This window comes from Podarcis liolepis (genome assembly GCF_965112155.1).
Source record: "Podarcis liolepis genome assembly, chromosome: 6".
Lineage (NCBI taxonomy): Eukaryota > Metazoa > Chordata > Lepidosauria > Squamata > Lacertidae > Podarcis > Podarcis liolepis.
In genome coordinates this window covers 31,971,316-31,996,373 of record NC_139559.1, presented here as the reverse complement: position 1 = coordinate 31,996,373, position 25,058 = coordinate 31,971,316, and the positions used below count along the sequence as shown (strand labels likewise).

Below are 25,058 nucleotides of genomic sequence, written 5' to 3'. Positions count from 1 at the left end.
GTCAAGCCCAGGTATATGAACCTGACATAAAAGCAGGTTCTGCCAGTGGTGGAAATAGCACGAGAGAGAGGGAGATTGCGGGATTCGCTCCTATTCCGATCATTTTTGGTTTGGCGGGAACTCGTCTCCCAGTTTTGCCTCGTTACGAATTATCCTATGGCTGTCCGCAAATGGGCAAATTCATATCCGCTGCCCAATGGTGGCGGGCCGGGGGCGTCTCCCTTTGGCTCCCTATTCAATGGGGCGCGTGGGGCGGGGCAAGGGGACTCTGGCGCTGTCCAATCGGCTGCGAGGGGAGAAGCGCTCCTTCGGAGCCCCTTATATAATGGATGCCCGGACCTCAGAGCAGCTGTTTTCGTGGTGCTGATCAGACCCGTAGCGCGTCTGCTGAAGCCAGAGCACCGACAACCTCACAGACTTCTCGTAGCCTGTCGGAGACATGGTGAGGGCTGCTTGGTTTTTTCTTCCCTCCGGTTCCTGCCTCTCCCCCTCGGTGCCTATTAATAAAGGCGCGCGTTATGTGTTTTTTTGCCTTACGTAATGTCATGCCGTCGGGCTTTCCAACATCTCCCTTTCCGTTTTCTGTGCCGCGCTAGCGACGATGGGGCGAGTAGGGGCGTCTAAGGGCTTCTCCGCGTCCTTCGGGGCGGGAAAGAGGGTTGTAGATCGGTGTGTAATGCGCATTTAACAGAGCGGAAAGTCTTTGCTAAGACAACGATCCTATCCCCGCTTACACAGGAGTAAGCCTTGCTTAATGCAGCGGGACTTACTTCTGAGTAGACGCGGTTAGGACCGCAGCCCATGCCGTCTATAGAAAGCAGCTACGACAGAGGTGCGGGACTTTTCAGAGCGGGTGGGGGTCCCCTCGATCTCGGAAGGCCCACAGGTTTCCCTAAGGGTGGCCTCTGTGAAGCTAGTAAAGCAGGATCGGGCCTTTCTTCGTTTCCTGGTTCCCCGCCCGAGTCGCACGCCCAGCTGGTGTAGGCTGAGTTGGGGGGGTGAGCTTCGGGTTTTTGCAAAAGGTCAGTGTCCAAAGTCCTCGCGTGGGAGACCAGCCAACAGCTGCTGCTCTTGGACTCTTTTCTCCGATTCAGTGTCTCGTTGTCCCTCAACCTCGAGTTGCCCCGCTTGTCCTTTCTGCCAGCTCCTCTTGAAACCTCCGCTGCTGAGATTCTCGGTCTTAATCGTCTCAGGGCCTAGACATGCATTTGGGGATACGCAAGAGATGCCTGCATGCCCTCAAATCAAATCAAAGGACCAACAAAAAGGAAGCTGAGACTTAAAATGGCTTGGGCATGACTCATTTGTCTGGGAGACTTCGAGTTGACATCTCCGAGCCCCCTTCCTTTGTCTGGAATGGGAAGGAGGGGCAGCAGGGGCGAGAGTTTTTGATCCACCACCCTCTGTCCTGCTTGCCTCCGTTTTAAGTCCTTCAAGACTTAATTGGTTATTTTTGACCAGGTAGTGGTTTTTTTGTGGCTTTTTTAAGAGTGCTGGAAGCTTTCTTGGGTATCAGAACTAGTTTGATGCTGTGTTGGCCACTCACTGCACTCCCCTTTTTACAAGTTTATAAAGCAGCATTGCTGCAAAATGGTGGGAAGTTTTTAAAGAAGATGGCTGCCTCTCTCAGTCCTTCCCTTCCCTTGTATTTCAACATCCTGGGGTTTTAGGGTTGTTGTTTTTAAGTCTGTCTTTGATTTTTAGCCCAAAGTTCACATTGCTATTTTGTGTTATCCCTTAATGTGAATTGCTCCATCCTGTCAAACTGACTGTGCTGTGTGTGTGTGTGTGTGTGTGTGTACACGTACACACATGCACAAATACACACTTCATTCTTTTAAAATTGGCACCAGGGCTTTCCTGTTACGTTCCATCCTTTTTTGCTAGTGAGTTCTCTAAGTACAACTTTGTGAACACACACCAAAAAAACCCAAAAGGCAAGAGAAACATTGCTGTAATAGTGATAGACACTAAATCTTGAAATGACTACAGAGACCTGAATTTTGTCTTAGAGGTCATTTCTTAACATCTGGCTAAAGTGCTGTATTCTGTCCATCAAAATTATGGCCTTAGTTGAATTTTAGATTACAAATGTCTTGCATCAAGAGTGACTTGCCAACAATTCCGATTGTGCCAGTTAAATAACTGCAGGAAAGGATGTGATTTCCCCCCCTCCAGACATGAAATAGCAGGGAGCAGTGTAAAAGGTAGCAGAAATTATTGATCATTCCTCCTCATGATTCCTTAGGCAAAGGAAACTCTAATCAACAACTGAAGATTTCATCTGCTGTCCTAATATTCTTGAGAGTTTATTCCATTATGAAGCCAGTAAGCCTCATACACAAGCACACACACTCAGGGTTGCAGTTTTGATACGATTTAACTCCAGTGTATATTTCGACTGAACTAATGTTTGCAGGTTTCCACTATAGCTACAGCCACTGCCAGCTAGCTGTGGACCTATTTCCCTTACTTTGATTACAGCATCTTTCTGTCTGTGATTTATATTTTTCATTCTGCCTTAGCTGAGGTGTGCCTGCGTTCCATTGACAGCTGTCCCTGGCTTTGGGGGTGTGCAGTAAGACTTGGGGTTGTAAACCAATGTTAGTTCCACTCACATAAAAACTTAAGTTGGGTACAACCCTTGAATGTGCACAGATGTCTGAGAACTAAATCTCCAGATTTTTTGTTGTAGCTGCAAATCCTGACAATACTGCTGGATTGCCCAGTAAGCCACCACCACTCTCGATGGGTGTCCTATGAAGTGCACTGCTTAATAGATGAAAGGCAGATAGCAGGAATATGAATCAGCCATGAGGCTGTTTTCTCAGTGTTGGCAAGCCAGGGACTGGATGTTCCTGTTCTGTGCCTCCCAGCTTGCTGCAGAAATGAAGTGAGAATCCTGTGGCACTGTTCACACTAAGCAAATACTCACCTTGAAAGATGGTGGGGGCATTAAACCTCATGCACTATATCCTTGGCCATTTATCCAGGAACCACTAAGAAGGTGTCAGCAATGTGGAAGGTGGAAAGAAAAAGACCTTCTGAAAGGGGAGACAAGTTTTGATGGGAAAAGAGCAGAATGAGATTTAAGGCACTTACTAACATTAAAAATATATACAATTAAGTTATTAACTGCTGCTTAAGCTAAAACTGAAATACCGTTGTGAGCTGTATAATTTAGATCTTTATCCTTCCGTGGTAGAAGAAAATTACCAAGTATGGATAATTGATGACAGAAATATCTAAATGTAAGAACTGGGGGGATATCTCAAAATAAGCCTTACAAGAGAGGATCACCTGAGCTTTGAGACACATGGGAGTAAAATTAACAAATTAGGACAGCTAATTAAAAGTGCACCAATAGCTTGCTAATTGAGTTAGCTTTATCATTATTTCTAGATAAAGGATACTTTGGGGACAAGCTTAACTTCTTCTCTTTTGCATTAAAAATCAATAAACCAAGGAAAAGCAGCATCAGTCAACACGTAGTATGAGAGATTAATATTTAAATTACATTGGGGGGGAGGACCTTGGGGAAAAACAGTAACTGGAATGGGGAGAACCTTAACTAGGGTAGATTTAGGATTTGTGTTAGCCCAATTGAAACATAATTTCCGTATGGCAACATATCACCATCTGGCTTGATGTTTGCACATGAACATCACAATCCAAACTGACGACAGCTTCCTTGGAAAAAGACCATTTTTTTCTTTAAATGGACTAATCTGTGCTTTATTTGGCATATTTGTATACCGTTCTTTAGTCAAGGCTCCCTGGGTGACTCACAATAAAAAATTATTAATGCTGTACACAGTGCATTATAGGAATGTATATGGGAATCTAATTACAAAGCTCAAGCATCTTGGGTTTCTAATATTTTTTTTCTTGATTGGTTCTAGAAAAGCAGAGCTGCCAGGGATTCTAGATGGCCAAGGACCTTTTCTACTTCTTGGGCAAGATAGTAACTGGGAAATAATTTGAGTAGTAGATATCCTATACCCTTTTAAAATGTGGCTCTTTGGGGGGGAGTGTTATTGGGTTATTATTTTTATTTTATATACATTGTAATCTTTTCTGTGAACCACCCTGAGACCTCTGGGTATAGGACAGTACTGTATATAAATTCAAAATTAATTAATTGTACAGTTGGAAGAAACCATGAGGCTCATCTAGTCCAACCCCCTGCAATGTAGGAATCTTTTGCCCAACGTGGGGCTTGAACCCACAACCCTAAGATTAAGAGTCTCATGATTTACCGACTGAGCTATACAGCAGCTAGAGAGGTGGTTATTGGTAAGATGAGTTTTCAACCTAAATTAGATGGGTTTATTTGTTTTCAACTGAATAATTCATATATTGTATATGCAATCAATGGTGGGCCATCTGCTATCAGTACTATTTCAGTAGTGGCTAGGTTGGCAGTTATGGGACACAGAGACTATTTAATCCTCTCTCTTTTTTATCCCACAGGATATTGGTAACTGTAAATTGAATTGTGCTTGGCAGCTTCTCTTTAAGTGCATGTTCCTCTTTTAATGGGTTTGGTGGCAGTTTGCATTTCAGTTTCAGTAAAGAACAAAGGAGGAGGAAACTGGGCATTAACCTTTTCTGTCTGTCTCCCTTCCCCACAGCGTGAGTGCATCTCAATTCACGTTGGCCAAGCTGGTGTGCAAATCGGCAATGGATGCTGGGAACTCTACTGCTTGGAGCATGGGATCCAGCCTAATGGCACCATGCCAAGTGACAAAACAATTGGTGGTGGAGATGACTCATTCAACACCTTCTTCAGTGAAACTGGTGCAGGGAAACATGTCCCTCGTGCTGTATTTGTGGATTTGGAGCCAGCAGTGATAGGTAAAGTAAATACAGCCTATGTGGTTGGAATGGATGTGAGATGGGATGTGGGACATTTGTATAATAAAAAGTCTAGAACGTGAGGTTTCAGTTTTTCCCTGTTGTAATTTAGATTCTGTATAAAAGACATTGCATGACCTTAACTGTAGACATAGCCCAGGGGTCTGCAACCCATGGCTCCGGAGCCGCATGTGGCTCTTTTACACCTTTGCCACGGCTCCGGGGCGGATACTAGCGAGGGGAGGAGGCGCATTGTGCGCCCCAACACTCCCCACTGTGGCGGGCGCTGTACTGGCTGTGACGTCGCATGGGGGCGGTGCATGCGTTAGTCACGCACCATCCCGACGTCACCTTCCCGGTTTTGCGGCTCCCAGTTTTTTTTTCTTCGGAAATGGGTCCAAGTGGCTCTTTTTGTCTTAAAGGTTGCAGACCCCTGACATAGCCAGAGCAAGGCACAGTGTTTCTAAACATGTGGTTAACATATTTATCATTATTTAAGTTTAGATACAGTAATCCCTGAGAAATTAGGTAGTACTTTGCTGTGACTTGGATGGAAGTGAAGCCTGGGTTAAGATGTCACTTATGAATATCTGTAATGCTTGGTATGTGAAATACTGGATTGCAGGAGTTTTGCCTAAGTTTTTACAAGAAAGTGTTTACAGATGAGGGGACAGGACAATTCTTGTGGCATCTTAAAAGGTGAAAAGTTATATCCAAGTAATTATTACTCAGAGTAGACCAATTTACATTAATGGACTATGTCAGGCCCATTTATTTCAGTGGGTCTACTTTGCGTGTAACGGGTAAAACACTTAACATACTTACTAGTCTTTAAGGCAGGCATGGCCAAACTTGGCCCTCCAGATGTTTCGGGACCACAACTCCCATCATCCTTAGCTAACAGGACCAGTAGTCAGGGATGATGGGAATTGTAGTCTCAAAACATCTGTAGGGCCAAGTTTGGCCATGCCTGCTTTAAGATGTTTGAAGACTCTTTGTTCCACTCTGCTACAACAGACTAGCATGGCTACCCTGTGGAAATTGTAGCTGGAAAAACATTTTAACCCACATACTGGATACTGTTGCCAGCTTTTTATACTTCTATGTATATTGTTTAAAAATCAGTTGTTCTTGTACTAATAAAACCTGTTCTAGGCAATCGCTAGCAGTGCCTGTCAGTAGAAAAAAAAGTTCTCTTCAAGTTCTATAAACTTGCAAAACTACTTAGGGTGCTTCAAGCATAAGCAAAATTGTAAATTTTATTTGTTTCATTTTTATTGTACAATAACTTGTGGTTTTGTTTTCAGACGAAGTGCGGACTGGGACATATAAACAGCTCTTTCACCCAGAACAGCTGATTTCTGGCAAGGAAGATGCTGCTAATAATTATGCAAGAGGTCACTACACTGTAGGCAAAGAAATAATTGATCTCGTACTGGAGCGCGTCAGGAAACTGGTAAGTTCTGTTGCTTTTGCACAGTCAAACTTGCATTGAAACATTTCGCCCTGTTTAAAAATTAATTCTGTCAACAAGTGTTCACCCGTCAATCTGTGCCTGTCAAAATGTAAATATCCTCGAGCTCTTTTGTAGCTCCATCTAATTTTTTTTGGGGGGGGGGTATTTAACTTTTGATGCTACTAGAACACGGACTGTTGCTTCATGTATTTTTTACTCTGGTTAGAACCATGTGGCAGTCCTGAAGTGACAGGTTTGGTGTGTTTACCACTGTCCCTCAGACCTTGTGGGGGGCCAGACTATTGGGGGGGGGGAATGAACGAATTCCTATGCCCCACAAATAACCCAGAGATGCATCTTAAATAAAAGGACACATTCTACTCATGTAAAAACACACTAAATCAGCACGCCGGATTTAGAAGGCGATTGGGCTGGATCCTGCCCAGGGCCTTAGTTTGCCTACCCATGGGTTAAACTAATAAGACTTGAGCAAACATACCCTCTTCCTTCCCTAGCCACTGTACTACCTGTTTGTCTAGGAGGTCTATGTAAGGCAACTAATACAATGTTTTACATTCGTTTCTGCCATTTTTTAATGGATTTGGTCTCGTTTCTCATGGTTTTAGAATTGAGTCAAAGAAGAATGAGGCTATAGATAAATTCAGTAAGATAATTCTGGGGGCTATGACTTTCTTACACTCTAAAATATTTAGATTGCAATTTTTGTTGGTCTGGTATAGATTTTAGCTTTCTCAATTTTTATGTATAAAATAGTATTGGGTTAGAGAACTGAAAGGGGGGTATTTTGTGAGTTTAAAAAAAGCTTTTTAGGCTGTGATTGCCCAGAGAATGTAAGTTATTGGGTGACTGAAATGCTCTAAATAAATAAAACTACATATGGCCTGCTCAGTCAATGAACTTGCAAAATTTGCTTGTGACCTCCATGTAATAAGAAATATCTACCTCCAACTGGCAGATCTGTTTGGTTGGTGTGGGAACTGCTCACAGTTCCTGCTGATGAGTTCTACATTTGGTCTCTGCTTTTTTCTTACAACTGCTTAGTGGTTGAGTTGAATGATAAATGAACTTTTTGCTGCTGGGCAGAATACCACACTAGAAGGTAGAAAAGTGAATGGGCAAAACCCATTCTCAAATGTTAGGATTACTAGCCTGCTATAATGTCCTTTCCCCCCTCCCCAGGCTGACCAGTGTACTGGCTTGCAAGGATTCCTGATCTTCCACAGCTTTGGAGGTGGCACTGGGTCAGGATTCACTTCTCTGCTTATGGAACGCCTCTCAGTCGACTATGGAAAGAAATCAAAATTAGAATTTGCCATATACCCAGCACCCCAAGTTTCAACTGCTGTTGTTGAGCCATATAACTCCATCCTGACAACCCACACCACCCTCGAACATTCTGACTGTGCCTTCATGGTTGATAATGAAGCAATCTATGACATTTGTCGTAGGAATCTGGACATCGAACGCCCAACCTACACTAACCTCAACCGCCTCATCGGTCAGATTGTTTCTTCAATCACCGCCTCTCTCAGATTTGATGGTGCCTTAAATGTGGATCTGACAGAGTTCCAGACAAACCTGGTGCCTTACCCCAGGATCCACTTCCCTCTGGTAACCTATTCCCCCATTATCTCAGCAGAGAAGGCCTACCATGAGCAGCTCTCTGTCTCTGAGATCACCAATGCCTGCTTTGAGCCATCCAACCAGATGGTGAAATGTGATCCCCGCCATGGCAAGTACATGGCTTGTTGTATGCTGTATCGTGGAGATGTTGTCCCCAAGGATGTCAATGTTGCTATTGCCGCTATCAAAACGAAGCGTACCATTCAGTTTGTTGACTGGTGTCCTACTGGTTTTAAGGTAAGCGCTGCTGATTGCATTCAAAATGGTCTGATTCATGTCAAGATTTATAGGTGACTGAATAAGCACATCTCAAGTATATAATTTTATAAATGGTGTAGGCAGGCCTAATTAACTGTGATTCAGTCTTAAGATGACCTAAAGGCATGCAGCCATCCCCTGAACTGGATGGTTGATCACAATCTTGGTGGAAGGGTATCTACCATTTCCTGCTTTTGCAGACCCTACATGAAGGAGGGTGTAAATACTCAGTCAATACTCAGCTTGCCATATATATGAACTAACTAAAGCTGATTCGAACGTTGACGATCAGGACTTCTCAATATAAAAATGCCTTCTAACGTTAGTCATGGTAGATTAATGTACAATTTGTGGGGGCAGTTTAAAATGGGAGCACTAGCTCCTAACAAAATTATAAAACGATGTAGGCCTGTAGAGAAAAGAGAATTATGTTGATGACTAATGATGTTTCAGCTTCTAATGTAGGAGTGGGAAACCTGCATCCCTTGTGAGAGATGCCACGTGAGAGAAGTGGGCGGGAAACAAAGGAAAGCTGAAATGGGAGGAGGTAGAAAATCTCTCTGTTCTGACTTCTGGCAAGAGCTATTTGTCAATCCTTCCCACTGGGTGAGGAGAAAAGGGTGAAAGAAAGAACAGGCAGCCTTTGGAAGAAGAGATTCCCCCCCTTTGCTCTAATGGGTATCTGAAAGTCCCATCCATGTGTCAGTTATAAGAGCTGCCCACTATGCTAGCTGTGAAGAATAGCGGCGCAAAATACTGCACTTTGCAAATGGGTAAAAGTTTTCCCCATAACACAAATGCTACTTTGTGGGGAACGTATCCGGATACCCCTCAGGAAATGGATATAACTAGACATCTCTTACATTTAAATCAATGTGGGAAAGGAGCCCAGATCAAAAGATTTTTAGAACAAATGTGAAGTTCTACATTCCCAGCCCCGGTGTTCTTAACGCAGGGTGATCTTGACCTTGAGCTTGCTGGCTTGTGTACAGATGCAGCTCCTTTCTGACTTGCAAATGCACACAAATTAGATACTATTGTGATATAGGAAAATTTACATTGTCTGCATTTCTATTTATTGTTTTCTAGGTGGGTATTAATTACCAGCCTCCGACGGTTGTTCCTGGTGGTGACTTGGCCAAAGTCCAGCGTGCGGTCTGTATGCTCAGCAACACCACAGCCATTGCGGAGGCCTGGGCCCGCCTGGACCACAAATTCGACTTGATGTATGCCAAGCGTGCTTTCGTCCATTGGTATGTCGGAGAAGGAATGGAGGAAGGGGAGTTTTCGGAGGCCCGTGAAGACCTGGCTGCACTTGAGAAGGATTATGAAGAAGTGGGCACAGACTCCTTGGATGGTGACGATGAAGGCGAGGAGTATTAGATTTGCACGCATGTCTGTTGTATGGCTGTTACCATTTGCTGCTTTGTAATAAAGTAAATGGGGAGCAAATCTCAAATGTAAACAGAACACCTGGCATTCCATGCCAGAGCGCTTGGAATAAACACTTTTATAACTGAGGTATCTTGCCAGTTGATGATGATGATGCAAGCATTAAAGCATCCAGCTGGATGCAAACGAATAAAACCACCTTGCTATTTACTAACATGGAGTACTTGTCTCATTGCTACATGCCCTAAACACTTGAAGCAGGCAGATTTTAGGGAGAGGAGATAGATCATTGGGAAGAAGTTGGGTTACGTTGGTGGCTTAGCCACTAACAAACTTCGGTGGTCAATTTGCTTGCTCTTGCACTAGCAAGTAGTTGTTAACAAACAAAAAGCCAAGATGTTTTCAAACGTGCTTGAAAATGTTAATCATTGTTGTGAGTAGTGCATATAAATTCAACTTGTAGCTAATGAAATACTCTAGTCCTAGACATGCTTATTTGGAATTGCAAAATGCTAAATAACCAAAACTTCTAAATATTGTAATTGGTCTAATTAAAAGTAGAAACAAAAGAGTAAATGGCTAGCCCCTCACAACCTGCCCACCCACTGAAGGGAAAATACACCTCCAGAACAAGATACCACATGCAATAGGATGAAAGAGGGTGTTTGTTGTTTAGTCGTGTCCGACTCTTTATGACCCCATGGACCAGAGCACACCAGGCACTTCTGTCTTCCACTGCCTCCCGCAGTTTGGTCAAACTCATGCTGGTAGCTTCGAGAACACTGTCCAACCATGCTGTCCTCTGTCGTCCCCTTCTCCTTGTGCCCTCCGTCTTTCCCATCATCAGGATCTTTTCCAGGGAGTCTTCTCTTCTCATGAGGTGGCCAAAGTATTGGAGCCTCAGCTTCAGGATCTGTCCTTCCAGTGAGCACTCAGGGCTGATTTCCTTCAGAATGGATAGGTTTGATCTTCTTGCAGTCCATGGGACTCTCAAGAGTCTCCTCCAGCACCATAATTCAAAAGCATCAATTCTAGAAGATGAGAAAAGGGGAAGAGAAGCTGCAGAGGAATCCAGGTAAGATGGAATTGCTGGATGAAATGAAAATTTGGATATACTGTATCAACTGCTGCTCCCCTAATTATGTGAACCAGTTGATGCCTGTTTGTATTGTATGAAGATGGCATATTTCAGCAGCCTACCTATGTATTTGTAAAGAGTTTTGCTTAGCTACAGGCGGCAATCTAAAGTAATCTGATAGTATCAAAGGTCTGTTTGTGGCACATGGCTGCTCAAATTCTACTTAGTTAGATAAAATGTCTGAGGAGGCGGGAGGTAGGCCTTAAAATCACATATATTTACTAGATCACTTAAATTGTGGAGTTCTGCCACTGGTTACTGTTTGGCAATGTGCCAGAAATCTAATAAATTTGGTCTTTGTTACTATTGCTGACCAATTCCTGATGTTAAAAAATACGGAATATTTTAAAAACTATTTGTTAATGGGGGTTGTGGGAGGAGAAAACTACATTTCTGATCAGATCCACTTTTGTAAACGCATCATGCTATTGGTGTGTATTTATATTTCCATATTTCACAGAGCTATGATGTGATGGTGTGGGTGCAGTCTGAGTTCCCTGTTTATAGTTTTCTGTCATTGCCTAAAGCAGGCAAGGCCTTTTTAATATGTCACTTTCCAGTCACATGCTGTTCCTGGCACAAAAAGAAAAAAGCTTAAGACTCCCGAAAATAGGTCATGCTCTTATTTGCCCAAGCTTCAGTGGAAGCATGGAACAGAATAGGTTTGATGTATGTTTAGCCTTGTGTGTTTGGCCTTGACTACCAGTAACAGACGTTTTGCAGAAAGCTATGGGGAGTTCATGATTGTAGTAATTTTGTAGGCATCTTTATTTTTCCTTTAGCTTATTTTATGGGGAGAGATGCTCCTCTGTCACAGGGAGCATTGAAATCGGCATATACTGCAGGATCTTGTTCTTAAACCTTGCAGATCAAAGAGGCATGATATCCGTAAATTATTTATATGGCAATACACTTGTCAATGGGGGACGCGGGTGGCGCTGTGGGTAAAACCTCAGCGCCTAGGACTTGCCGATCGCATGGTCGGCGGTTTGAATCCCCGCGGCGGGGTGAGCTCCCGTTGTTCGGTCCCAGCTCCTGCCCACCTAGCAGTTCGAAAGCACCCTTAAGTGCAAGTAGATAAATAGGTACCGCTTTATAGCGGGAAGGTAAACGGCGTTTCCGTGTGCTGCTCTGGTGCCGGTTTGCCGGAGCAGCGGCGTCATGCTGGCCACGTGACCCGGAAGTGTCTGCGGACAGCGCTGGCTCCCGGCCTCTAGAGTGAGATGAGCGCACAACCCTAGAGTCTGTCAAGACTGGCCTGTACGGGCAGGGGTACCTTTACCTTACACTTGCCAATACAGTGGTACCTTAGGTTACGGACGCTTCAGGTTACAGACTCCGCTAACCCAGAAATAGTATCTCGGGTTAAGAACTTTGCTTCAGGATGAGAACAGAAATCGTGTGGCCCCATTAGCTAAAGTGGTATCTCAGGTTAAGAATGGTTTCAGGTTAAGTACGGAGTTCCAGAACGAATTAAATTCTTAACCCGAGGTACCACTGTAAAGTAAAGCATGCTGGGACTGAGTGTTGGGTTGGCTGGGGGCTAGGATGACAGGAACATTTCCAGCCTGACTCTCCCTTCAGCGTGCAGCTCTAGGGAGTTTCTACAGCCTTCCCTGATGATTTATAATGACTCAAGTCCTGGAGACACTGAGCACATATTCAGAGTCCAGCTTAGCTGTCTGCGTTTATCTCCGCTGGAGTTGTGAGCACTAAAAGCTACTGCATTAAGCATTAGGGAGAACAAAAGAAAAACATGTCTCCCCTCTCTCGCTCATCTTCCTCAGAGAGAAGTCAGAAGTGAAAGCAAAAGCAAACGGAAACAGAGTACAGTAAACATCCGCTCCACTGATTCCAACAATTGGTGCTGGAATGCATAACGCAGACATGTGATGAGCCAATTCTACACAATATCTGCACGGTGAAAGGAATAGAAATCCAACACTGAGTAGGTGGGTCCTAAGCAAAAAAAAAAAAAAGGTGGGGTCAGAGCAAAAGGGAAGCCAGCCAACCCCTTCTCTCAATAACTGCTGGCCACTGCCCTATGCGGTGAGCTTCATGAGCCTCTTTGAGAATAATCTTCTAGTTCTGACCTGGTTCTCTCAACCCAGGCTTCCCATTAGACTCTTTCCAGCCCAAGAGGAGCCAAAGGACTTCCTTTTCCAGTTGGATTAGCTCATGGGAAGCCCTGCTTGTGACCTATAGGCATCAAGTTGGCCACGGTAAGGGTGGTCCACTGTTATGTTCCTTCTTGAACAAGGCCTACCAGAGCTCTAGCATGTCCTGCATTTCTCACCATGCTGCTCTAGCAGAGTCTTGTGGTTTGATCTCTGATCCTGATTTTTCTTCAGCATTCCTTACTTTGTTTTCCAGCTCAGCCACGTGATCATTTTTGGATCCTGGTAAGTCATCTGACACTGGACTCTTGTTCCTGGCTTTTGGTATTCTCCAGACTGCTGCCCATTGGCCCATAGCTGACAGCATACTCCGACACCCTTGCCTTGGCTCCTGCTCACCACCACCACCACTCCAGCCCTATTTGAGGCCAGTGTGGTGTAGTGGTTAAGAGCGGTGGACTCGTAATCAGCTGCTGGGTGACCTTGGGCTAGCCACAGTTCTCTGAAGTCTCTCAGCCTCGCTCACCTCACAGAGTGTTTGTTGTGGGGGAGGAAGGGAAAGGAGACTGTTAGCCGCTTTGAGACTGCTTAGGATAGTGATAAAGCGGGATATCAAATACAAACGCTATGAAACTAGGCCACATGTTGCAAGCTGCCCACCCTGTCCTAGGGCCTATGTTTGTAATAATAATAATTGTACCCCGCCCATCTGACTGGGCTTCCCCAGCCACTCTGGGCGGCTTCCAACAAAGATTAAAAACACACTAAAACACCAGTCATTAAAAACCTCCCTAAACAGGGCTGTCTTCAGATGTCTTCTAAACATCAGATAGTTGTTTATCTCTTTGACATCTGATGAGAGAGCATTCCACAGTGCAGGCACCACTACCAAGAAAGCCCTCTACCTGGTTCCCTGTAACTTGGCTTCTCACAGTGAGGGAACTACCAGAAGGCCCTCAGCACTGGATATCAGTGTCCGGGCAGAACGATGGGAGTGGAGATGCTCCTTCAGGTATACTGGGCCGAGGCCATTTAGGGCTCTAAGGTCAACACCAACACTATGAATTGTGCTCGGAAATGAACTGGGAGCCAATATAGGTCTTTCAAGACTGGAGTTATGTGGTCTCAGTGGCCGCTCCCAGTCACCAGTCTGGCTGCTGCATTCTGGATTAGCTGTAGATTCCGGGTCACCTTCAAAGGTAGCCCCACGTAGAGCGTGTTGCAGTAGTCCAAGCGGGAGATAACTAGAGCATGCACCACTCTGGTGAGACAGTCTGCGGGCAGGTAGGGTCTCTACCTGCATACCAGATGGAGCTGGTAGACAGCTGCCCTGGATACATAATTGACCTGTGCCTCCATGGACAGCTGTGAGTACAAAATGACTCCCAGGCTGTGCACCTGGTCCTTCGGGGCACAGTTGCCCCATTCAGGAACAGGGAGTCCTCCACACCTGCCTGCCTCCTGTCCCCCCAAAATAGTACTTCTGTCTTGTCAGGATTCAACCTCAATCTGTTAGCCGCCATCCATCCTCCAACCACCTCCAGACACTCACACAGGACCTTCACCGCCTTCACTGGTTCCAATTTGAAAGAGAGGTAGAGCTGGGTATCATCTGCATACTGATAGTAGTATGTAGTAACAGTGTAGATTTCAGCACGTCTACACAGAAGTATGTGCCGCTGTGTGGGGTTCCTCCCAGGTAAAGGTGTATAGTGGTGATCCTTACAGCTTCAAAATCTGCTGAAGCAAACCTGAAGCCCAATTATTACTTCCAAAAGGTAATGACTGTTGTTTTAGAAATGTTGATACTATTTAAAACACACAAATACTCACACTGGAGGCCTTTTCGGACATTGTTTTGTGTTGGTTTTTATAACTGTTTACAGAGTGCTGCCAAAAGCATGATAGGACTTCCTTCCTGCGTTGATCATTTCCCGTCAAGTCTTCTTTTGCCGCTGTTGCTTCTTGTTCCATGACCCATGTGGTCTGGTTTCTGGTCGCCCACATTAATTCAAGAGAGTTTCGTGCCGTGGTGATAAATGGCTGCAAGGAGGTTCCTTTGAAGGTCTGGAATCCCAGACCAGCATATTAAACATCAGTTGTCAGAGCTTAACAAAGAAACTGAATTTGAACTAGAAGAGGGAAAGGAAAGGAAATTGCAAACTTAATCCTTCTTGCCATACAAATGACTAAAGCAGGGTTGGTGAACCTGTGAGCCTCCTTTTTGTATCCTCTTACTCCAAGGAGTGCAGGGATCCAGAATTGGCCTCCACAGTCACTGACGGACTCACTGTTAAAACCGTGTTTATGGAAGACAATCTTACTCGGCTACGAGTGATCACCAAACAAGAAGATATTTTCTCATTACTCCTCACAACAATGACCGTCTGGAGTCCATTAGCCAGAGTGACTGGCCCAAGGGCACCCCATGAGCTCTGTGGCTGAGAAGAGATGTGAAGCTGGGTCACCCTTGCCTAAGTAAATCACTTTAGCCATTACTTCACACTGGCTCTCTTTTTGCATCTCTGCACTTGCTGTCTACCTCCTAATGCATCCAGACCTTTTAACACATTTGGGGGGGTGGGGGTAATCCAGTACCCAGTTAAGCTCTAGTACAGTGGTTCTTAGTCATGCTGGCCACATGACCTGGAAGCTGTATGCCGGCTTCTTCGGCCAATAAAGCAAGATGAGCGTCACAACCCCAGAGTCAGTCAGGACTGAACCTAATAGTCAGGGGTCCCTTTATCTTTACCTTTACAGTGGTTCTCAACCTGTGGGTCCTCAGATGTTGTTGGACCACAACTCCCATCATACCTGGGCTCTGGCCTTGCTAGCTAGGGGTGATGGGAGTTGTAGTTCAACAACATCTGGGGACCCACAGGTTGAGAAAGGCTGCTCTAGTACAAGGCCAGAAGTCAGTTTTGGCTCTTGATCCTCATTCAGTGGGACTACATCAGTTTACAGAGGGAAATGAGAAATTCTCTCATCTTCATGTGCATGTATGCATTGAATTATGCAGCATACATGTTTCATTAATGCACATCTGAAGCTGCAGCAGCCTTAAAGAAAAAATAAGAGTGGCAAAAAAATAATTTCAGCTGCCTTAAACTGAAGACAGAGTGCCTAAAGTGCTGCCTGTAGAAACTGTTGAATTGGCGCAGTGCGATCAACCTCCTCAGAAAGCAATGCAAACAGACAAACTCTGACCACAAGCCGCCTTGTGATCCACAATCAGCTATTAGGGGACCAACTACCAGCTCAGCTGTGATTGGGCCAGAGCAATGGTTTCTGCCAGAGGTTAATATGGGTGTTAACACCAGTGGCAGAGCTTCAAGCTCCAGAGAGGGGGGAGGAGAGCAGGCAGGGGCGTGGCGTGATATGTGTCCTGGGGGCATGGCGTGGCGTGCCACACCGCCTGCGGGGGCATGGCACCCAGCGTGGGGGGGGGAGCTGCAATGACACCCCACCGGGATTGTGCCACCGGGGGTGGTGCGCTCCACCCGCACCCCTGTTCCTCCACCAGTGGTTAACACCAGTCTCAATAGTATATCTTGCCATGGCTCATGGCTCCTTGGTTGGTTGTGAAGTCTCTGGGTGCTATCTATGTTTGGGGTTTGCAGACTTTGAAGGTGCCAGGGAGGTATCAGTGCACTGTGCAACAATTACAGATTATGCTTCTAGATAAAACTCATCCAATCCTTTTAGAAGTTAAAAGCTGAGGTCCTGTTGAGGTGCAAAGTCTGAAATGAAAGCTGTTAAGCCATTCCGTATTATAGATGGTGAAAGTACAAGGGAAGCTTATGCCACAGCTGATGACTCAGTGCTATGTGGGAAAAGGCATGTGTAGGTAGGTTGTGTGCCTAGCAAAACTGGTCTGGCCTGATCAGAAACAGATGCTCTCCATTTCTAAATTCATTTGTTCCCAGGAGGCTATTTGGCAGAATGAGTTTTCTAAAATTCCATGTGCATTGTGGCAATTGAATGCCCTTACTTGCAAATTTATTTAAGCCCCCAAGTGGACAGAGAGAATACTTTTGATGTTTGGTCTCAGATAACTGGGTTCCATTCATACAAACAATCAGCTACTTGGTAGTTGGTTGAAATTCCTGCATGAAGGCTGCTCTGCTTAACAAGTATTTTATTTTCTGATGGTTTTCTGATTTATTTTCTGGATAAATCAGCTACTTGCCATCACATAGCCAATGCAAACAGTCTCTTATGATGTGAAGAGACATGGTGCAGTTGCTGGAACTACTTGGTAATTTAACTGGCTACAAACAAAAGACTTCTCCCATGTAAAGCACCATATATGCAGTCACAATTTTAAGTAGTCACAAAATGCGTGTTTTCTTAGTTGTGTAAAGGTACATCTCAATCTTTCTATATTGCAGAATGTTTGTGGGATCTGGCCTCTTTTTCTTTGTTCGCAGCATAGGGGTTTGCAGAAGGGAGATACCCGGTTACCGGAATTAATTGCTATCTCACAGCCTTCTCCAAGTTGGTGCCCTCCAGATGTTGTGAACCACAGCTCCCATCAGCTGTGCTAGCTGGCCCCATGTAAAACTTTCACCTGCTGGTTTTAACAGATCAGGCTGCTGTTGAAGGTACACATGCAACCCTGGCAGCTCTTTTCTGGTTAATTGGCAAAGCTACATTGCAAATGTCATATCTGTTTTCTCTACAATAACTAGCAACCCCCTTGCCAAAAAATAAATAAATAGAAATGTAATATATATTAAAAAACTAATATTTATAGTGCAGCATTTAAGATGTTAAGTTTATTTATTTGCCACACCTTTCTGCCAAAGCAGAACAAGCATTATGGGAATCATAGAATGAGAAAGGGAAATAGATTCCTTGAATTACATAGCCAGAGAATAAGTTCCAGACATTCAAAAACTTTCCTAATAGATAACCTATCCCTCTCTTAAGCAGAGGCCACTTTAAGGGGAAGATTATTTGAGCTGTTACAAGAGAGATATCAGAACAGAAATATAGATGTGTTTGCATAGCTTGTTGCAGATGGCAGGAGCTTTAAAGTGAATCTTGTGTCCTGCCAGGGTAGATACATATCGGGCTGCCAGTAAAAACTCCCTCCACAAATCCAATTGTTGATAAAAGCATGTGAAAGAGGACGTCCTCTGTATGTGTGGCTTGTTGGATTCTTAGATTTTTGTTTCTTATTGCCATTGAAAATTCTTTCTTCCCCCAATCTGAGGCTGCTGTGTGTGTGTGTGTGTGTGTGTGTGTGTGTGTGAGAGAGAGAGAGAGAGAGAGAGAGAGAGAGAGAGAGAGAGACAGAACTCTCACTGCCTAACATCCCACCCCATTCATCACTCAGCTTGCTTTGCCTGTATTCTGAAGCAAACTTTTTGTGTCCTAACGTTTGACCATTAGAGGCAAAAGCATCCTGTTTTATATGTTGCCATCTAGTGGAACATGTGAATAAGAACAGATCTGGTATATGAGGAGTTTATATGATGAGTTGGCTAGTTTGCCAGAAATCGTCACTTTACTATAAACATTACAAATTGTTTCCTGTGGATTCTTGTTGCCTGGCCGTTGCTAATCCCAAATCTGCAAAGAAATCAAGATTGGATTATTTTCATTTTGGTTTCAGATGAAAACATCCTACTTCTAAGCATCAATTCGTCCTCCTAGGATGGATCTTCATGTAGTAGCCAAAATAGAACCATCCACACGAGTGTGAGATTATGAGTAGGCATGTATGCTTGGGGGAACCAATATCTATATATAGATAAAATAATCACACCATTTTACTCTTAATACCCAGCATCCTTCCAGGATTTGGTCTGAAGGCATATGGCACAGCCTCTTAGGTGATCTTTTGCACATCTCAGTCTGGTGAGATCTAATTCTGGCCTGGATAGGAGACTGCCTGCAAATCCCATTACATTTCTGTAATGGAAGAAAGGTGGGATAGAAATGTAATAAAATAATGTCAGACATTCACTGGCCTTCCTTTTGGCCCTTTTTGCGTGCTTTAACTTGGATGGAATGTGTCCTTGAACTGTGATAATGCCTCTTGCATGCGTAGATGGCAAGACTGGCCTGCCCATGAGGTAGACTGAAGCAGCCGCCTCGGGTGACAGAATCCTGTGGGTGCAATCACTGCAAACTCCTTGCCTACCACCTCACAAGATCTCACCAGAAGACACTGCCGCTTAACCTCGGTAAGCGTGACCTTGACAGGAGGTGGCATCTTTCTGTTTCGCCTCAGGCAGCAAAATGGGGCAGGTGGAGAGACGTATGTAGAGATACCATTGATTTTTTAGTGGTTGCCATTTAGCCTTTTGTGTAAAGCTAAGAGTTGCATCCATTGCTCTGCCCCCTTTTACTTATGTTCCCCATCCTGGTCTAAGGACACAGAACAGAGTGAAGAAGTTTGGCTAGAATTTGAAGGCCATGTCTGGTCCATTATATAGGAGTTGTAGGGAACCAGTCAGTGGGGGAAGTGGATTATCAATAATATGTTGGCCATTTCTGTTTGCTGTTTTTTTATTGCAGGAGGAGATTGCCTTGGAATTATTCAAGCCTTGGAGTCAGCTAGGAAGATGTTTGCAAGAGAGCTAAAACCGAATTTCTCAATATGTCAATGGCTGTTGAAATTTAAACATTCAGCTTTAATTTTGAAATTTTATTTCAAAATGTGAGTGCTTTAGACTGTGGGGTGCATGCTCTTTTTTTACTGGCAATGCAATGTTTCTTGATTGGTTCCTGAATCCCACCTTAGCCCTTTCAAGAGTGGCCAATTGCCAAAGAAGACAGGGCTACAAACAATTGAGTAAAAGAGTGTCTTTCAGGAAGTGTGACTACCATGTGCTGAACTGACCTTGCTATTTGTCACTATTTTGCTTTGTTGCTGTTTTACAGTTATTGATTATTTCTGCTGCTTTTTCTGCGGCTTTCCTATTGTTTTTAGATGTTCTATGGTGGTTTTGTATTTTTATTAAATATGATTCTGTATTTGTCTAATGGAAGCTGCTTTGTCAGGATCCTAGTCCTAAAAGACGGCCTAAAATATCTTAACTAATAAATATTGAATGCCAAATATCAAGTAGCATTAAATATTGTATACAGAAGTGCTGAGCATTGGATATCAGTATAAGGTCTACAGAGGAGGAATGGGATTTTAAGACTGTGGGTTTATTTGTTTTTAATGCAGGCACATATATTTGACCTTTATCATGATCATACAAAAGCCTTCTTAGCATAATGCATTTGATGAAAGCTTTCTTTACATCTGTTTAATTCTGTGCATTCTCACTTGGAAATGAGCCACACTGAAATCACACTGAGGTTAGAATTGTGCTGTTACCTGGGCCTTACTTTCGGGCATAATGGCCCTTACTTCTGAGTAAACATATAAAGGATTGTGCTCCACTGTAGCTTTTAATATACACATGCCCTTTTTGCTAATTTTTTTATTAATCCATCATAAAAAATACTACTCCCTGATTCTGTAGACACAGCAACTAACTTAGATTACAGCTGTGCTGAACTTCACCCACAGTGTGTACTGGGAGGTGGGGCAACGCCTTGCTTTCCGTAACTCAGTAACTTCCTCGTGAAGATAACTCGCGTGGATAAAAGGCCCACGCTTTAGAGCTTGGCAAACCCGCCCCCACTCTACAGTGTGGAAACGACGTCCCCTCGAAATTCAGGGTGGCGCTGTAAGTTAAAAGACCTGATCCCATGTGGCTCGACGGCGAAGACTCCCCTTAAGCTGTTGCTATGCTGGAGAAGTTGCCTAGCGCATACTTAGAGAAGGGCGCGGGGCAATGGAGAAGTCGGGATAATAGAGGGGGCGGTGTCAGGACCGCGGAGAAAGAGGAGTGATGGCTGCAAGGTTGGACGGCGGAGGGGGGCGGGAGGGAGGAGCAGGCTGGCCCAGAAATGCGGGAGCGAATACACGTGTGCTACGTGCAGCGCCCGCTGCTCCCCTGGGTCCTAGAGAGTTCCTCAATGGGGAGCCACCTCCGTGGGGTGCTGTGGGGTGGCTGCCTTGTCGATCGGCTCTTTGGCTCCACCATCCCTCTTTGCTGGGTCGACCCCCGAGGGGAGCCTCATGCCTTTCCCCCCTCCGCCAGCCCCACACGCCCTCCCTCCCTTTGGTAATAATGCTCGATGTGTTTCTTCACCAATGGAGGCGCTTCCTTCGACTCCCCTCGCCGGCCTCCATAAGGCAGACCCCTGCCAGATGCGGAGGGGGTGGGGAGGGGGCCTGGGTTGCGTCCGGGGTGGGTTGTGCCTCCCTTGGAGAAGCTGACACCGGAGGGGGCTGCCCCTTCCCTTTGTCCTGTTCAGCGGCCTCGACGGGGGCAGTGGCCCGGAGTAGGGGCCCGAGGGGGTGTCTGTTTGCTAACCTGCACGCCTTTAGAGCTGCTCACACCCAGGATCACCCGGCCGAACCCCAAGTTCCTCACCCTCTCCCAGTAATGAAATTGGGGGTGCGGAGGCAGGATTAGAGTAGCATGGAAGACTACACGAGGGGGGGGGGCGATACTCATCCGGAGGGTTGGGACAGCTGCTGCAGGATTGCTGGAAGTAATACAGGGGTAGGTGTGGGGTAGGTAGCGGAACCCACGAGCTTTGCGCAATACTAAAGGAGGGAGGCATAACTACTAAGGAGTTCAGGGTGGGAAGAGATTACAATGGGCGTCTCCAGATTTGGAGTGTGTGTGTTGGGGTACAATTGAGAAGATGGCTTGATCTGTTTTCTCTTAAGCGTAGGAAACAGTAGATCCGCCGCCGCCGCAACCCCCCCCCCCCCGAGAACACACCGTGGGTGTTTAAGAAGGTCTGGAGCGGACCACTTCAGCAACCTTTATCAGTGGCTCCATTTGGGGATTGGGGGGGGGGGCGAGAAGAGGAGGAACCTCTTTTGTGCACAACTTTTGGAACAGTTCCAATATCTCCCCCACCCCCTTGGAAGGGAGCCCGGTTTTTGCTGGAAGCGAAGGGGTTCTGCTGGGGAAGGGAGGATTATAAAACGGGGGGCGGGGATGATGGTGCCAGTTCATCTCATGGAGAAGGTACGGGGCGGGGAGGGGAAAGGTTGTGGCCCGGTGTGGGGAGAGGAGCAGCGACAAAGCTACCTTTTGGGGGGGGGGAGCCCCACCAGAGATCAGTGGGCGGAGCACTGTTAACAACTGCCAGCTCCCCGGTGGATCACCGCCCCTCCCCCTGAAGCGTGGCACCGTTTATCAAAATAGCCTAGACGTTAAGGCTGCAGCCTTACGCTCCAGAATAAATCCTATTGAGCTCAGTGGGGCCTACTTATAAGTAAACCCGTGGTAGGATTGTAGGATAGTTGCGCCGAGCAATGCCCCCCCGCCCCCTTCCTCCCATCAACCATTAATTCCCATTGTCTTGGGGACTCCAGTGATCTGCCTACAGTCCCCTCTGAACCAAGGGGCCTCCAAGTCTTGTATTAGAGCTAGGAAGCGACAGGGATAGCAGCGTTACAGTGAGCCCCCCCCCCTTTGCCCCACGCACTGCTTTACACTGGAAAGGGAAGGCTTCCCCACTGCACAGAGCCAGGCGCAGACAATGAAACAGCTCGGCCTCCCTCCCCCTCTGACGTCCCCCCAAGCCCTGGCCTATCCCAGAGAATAGAGAGGCTCTTTAAAAAAAGAAGTGCCGGCACTGAGGTGGCTGTCAGCTGTGAAGGATCCCTCCGCACATGTAAACATAGATCATAAAGGCGAAGAAGATGGATTAGAGAGTAGAGACCCATGTGGTTGGCGTTCTCTGCATGGAGCTCATTAGCTTAGAGGCCTCTAGTGATCCCCTGTTGCTGGCGAAACTGAAGGGAATCTGTCATTGCAGCAGTCACGTTGTAGGTCCCCACCCCCATGCCACAAAGACAAATCCTAAAGTTTTGCACAGCAGGACTAAAGGAGGAGATTGTGCCAATCCTGCGGTACTCCTGCTCTACTTAATTTAATAAGAAGTTTGGAAAAGGCCTTTATCTTTTGGTTGAGGAGCCATTAACTTATACAGAACATAATATTTTAGGGATAAAATAATTCTTGTGGTTTAATAATGGAATCCTCTCTCTCTCTCTCTCTCTCTCTCTCACACACACACACACACACACTTGGGATAGATTATATGTATCCTCATTTTATTCCTCATTAGTTCTAAATTTAAAACAGCAGTATTATTCTGAAGGAAAGACTGAAGATTGCAGTCTTGTAACAAAATGCATGGTACTAAAAATGATCCATACCTACTTGAAAAGCCACCCACAATTTATATCATGTGATGTTGATTATGGTGATCAAATGTATAATCTGTGCATGATTTAAAATGTACAAGCCACACAATAAACTTCCCTCAGTGTCCCCCTCTCCACTATTAGAGCTAAAATGCAAGCATAAACGTATCTATCCAGAAGGAAGTCCTACTGAGTTAAATGGGGCTTACTCCCAAGTAAATAAGTTATAATTGCAGCCTTAAGCATTCTCTTGGAATCAATACAAAACCGCATGATTTTGATCATAGCTTTAGACAGAACTTTCCAAATTTTTCATGTTGGTGATACACTTCTTAGACATGCATCATTTCATGACAAAGTGATCCAGTTTTCCTAGCAAACCTGAGGTTAAACTAACCCCTTTCCAGCCCCAGCAGAAGCACTGGGAGCGTTTGTGCGGACACACCTACACACTGCAGCCAACACACTAACGTTTTGCAACACACAATTTGGAAAGCTCTGGCTTCTCTAAAGATCAGTATCAAGAAATACTTGGGTTATGGGAAGTTACAAAATTAAACAAATAACTGAAGTTGGTGGGCTTTACCCATAAGCCTGCATACAATGTAATCAGGCTGTTATTTTGTTTAATTTGAAAAAAAGCAAAGGTAATATTAGAAATACATGAGAAATAAAGAAAATAAATAAAACTAATGTGAGAGAAAACATACTGCTAACCCTATTGGCTCAATCTCCATTTTGAATTAGGAATGGTTTCCACATAAAGAAACCAAAATTCTATCTATGAAACAGTATAAAGTATGAATATAAAGCAAACCCAAACTCAGTTTTAAATGTCAGACTATTATTTGTTTCATATACCGTACCTTGCTGAGACACATTAATATATTTTTGACAATGAAATATTTTTAAAACAATGCATGGCTAAATAAAACCACGGAGTCCTAATCTTCCTTGCATGTGCATTATTCTCTTGTAGAATTAACTACTGCATTTGAAAACACATGTGGATCTGTTGTATGTTTATAAAAAAGAAGGTAAGAATCCTGCCTATTGAAGCATATTTAAGCACGTGAAGCATATTTAGGCATATTTAAGTATTTCAACATTAAGCTATAGCACATTTAAAACATTTACAAGTTTTTCAGAATTATGTAATTGCTAATCATTTGGCAGTATCAATGTGAGAATACAGCATCCTAATAAAACAAAATGTGATTTTCATCCCACCATATGTGAAACAAACTTATTTTAAATGCATAAATATGTTGTGCTTTGTTTTAAAAGTGCCTGGGGCTGGCAAAATTAAAGCTACTTCACTTAAAACCAGCAAGAAAATATGCTCATAATCAGAATGTCAATCTTTGCACATTTGGGTGTTATCATATAAAAATGGACGTTTTCCTGTTATGGACAAACTGTTCTGTCCTAATAGGTGCCAAGTAAGTCAGAAACAGCTATTTAAAGCACAGCTAGTTGAATCATTTTATTAGTTATTAATTATGGGAAAACGATGAAATTAAGTTATAAATACAGATTTTAGAGTGGAAGGCATGTAATGAAGATGATGATTGCTAGGGGTTCCTGGTTTTGTCAGAGAAACAAAATGGAGTGACTATGTTGAGTGTACTGTGTATCCTGAAACAAAATAATGGGTACCCAGACGAAGAACGCGAATTGCAAAGGTGGCTCCTTTTTCCTCAGTCCCGTTTTGTCGGCAAACAGGAGTCCAAATGGACTACTGGATCGATCCCACCAAAACAATGAAAGCCTACCATGGGGCCTGAAGGCCTAACCTCGTAGGGAGATCACGCTCCCTCTTTCCAAAACAGACACATTCCCTTTGGGGGAGGGGGAAAGAAACCCAGCTGAACCAGCCCCGGCTGCAATACTTTCTCTGCTCCTGCTGCAGCCCCATTACTTTTCACGCATATGGGCCCCATGGGCGTAGCC

The 25,058-nt window shown here is 44.7% G+C and overlaps 1 protein-coding gene across 1 annotated transcript; it reads left to right on the top strand.

Moving 5' to 3' along the window:
- The first annotated feature begins 280 nt into the window (after nucleotides 1–280).
- On the top strand, nucleotides 281–9,821 carry LOC310709754 (tubulin alpha-1C chain-like). The gene is made up of 5 exons (XM_083509778.1): nucleotides 281–442; nucleotides 4,635–4,857; nucleotides 6,165–6,313; nucleotides 7,514–8,194; nucleotides 9,305–9,821. The coding sequence occupies exons 1-5, from the start codon at nucleotides 440–442 to the stop codon at nucleotides 9,596–9,598; spliced, it is 1,350 nt and encodes a 449-aa protein (XP_083365904.1). The 5' UTR covers nucleotides 281–439; the 3' UTR covers nucleotides 9,599–9,821.
- The last annotated feature ends 15,237 nt before the right edge of the window (nucleotides 9,822–25,058 follow it).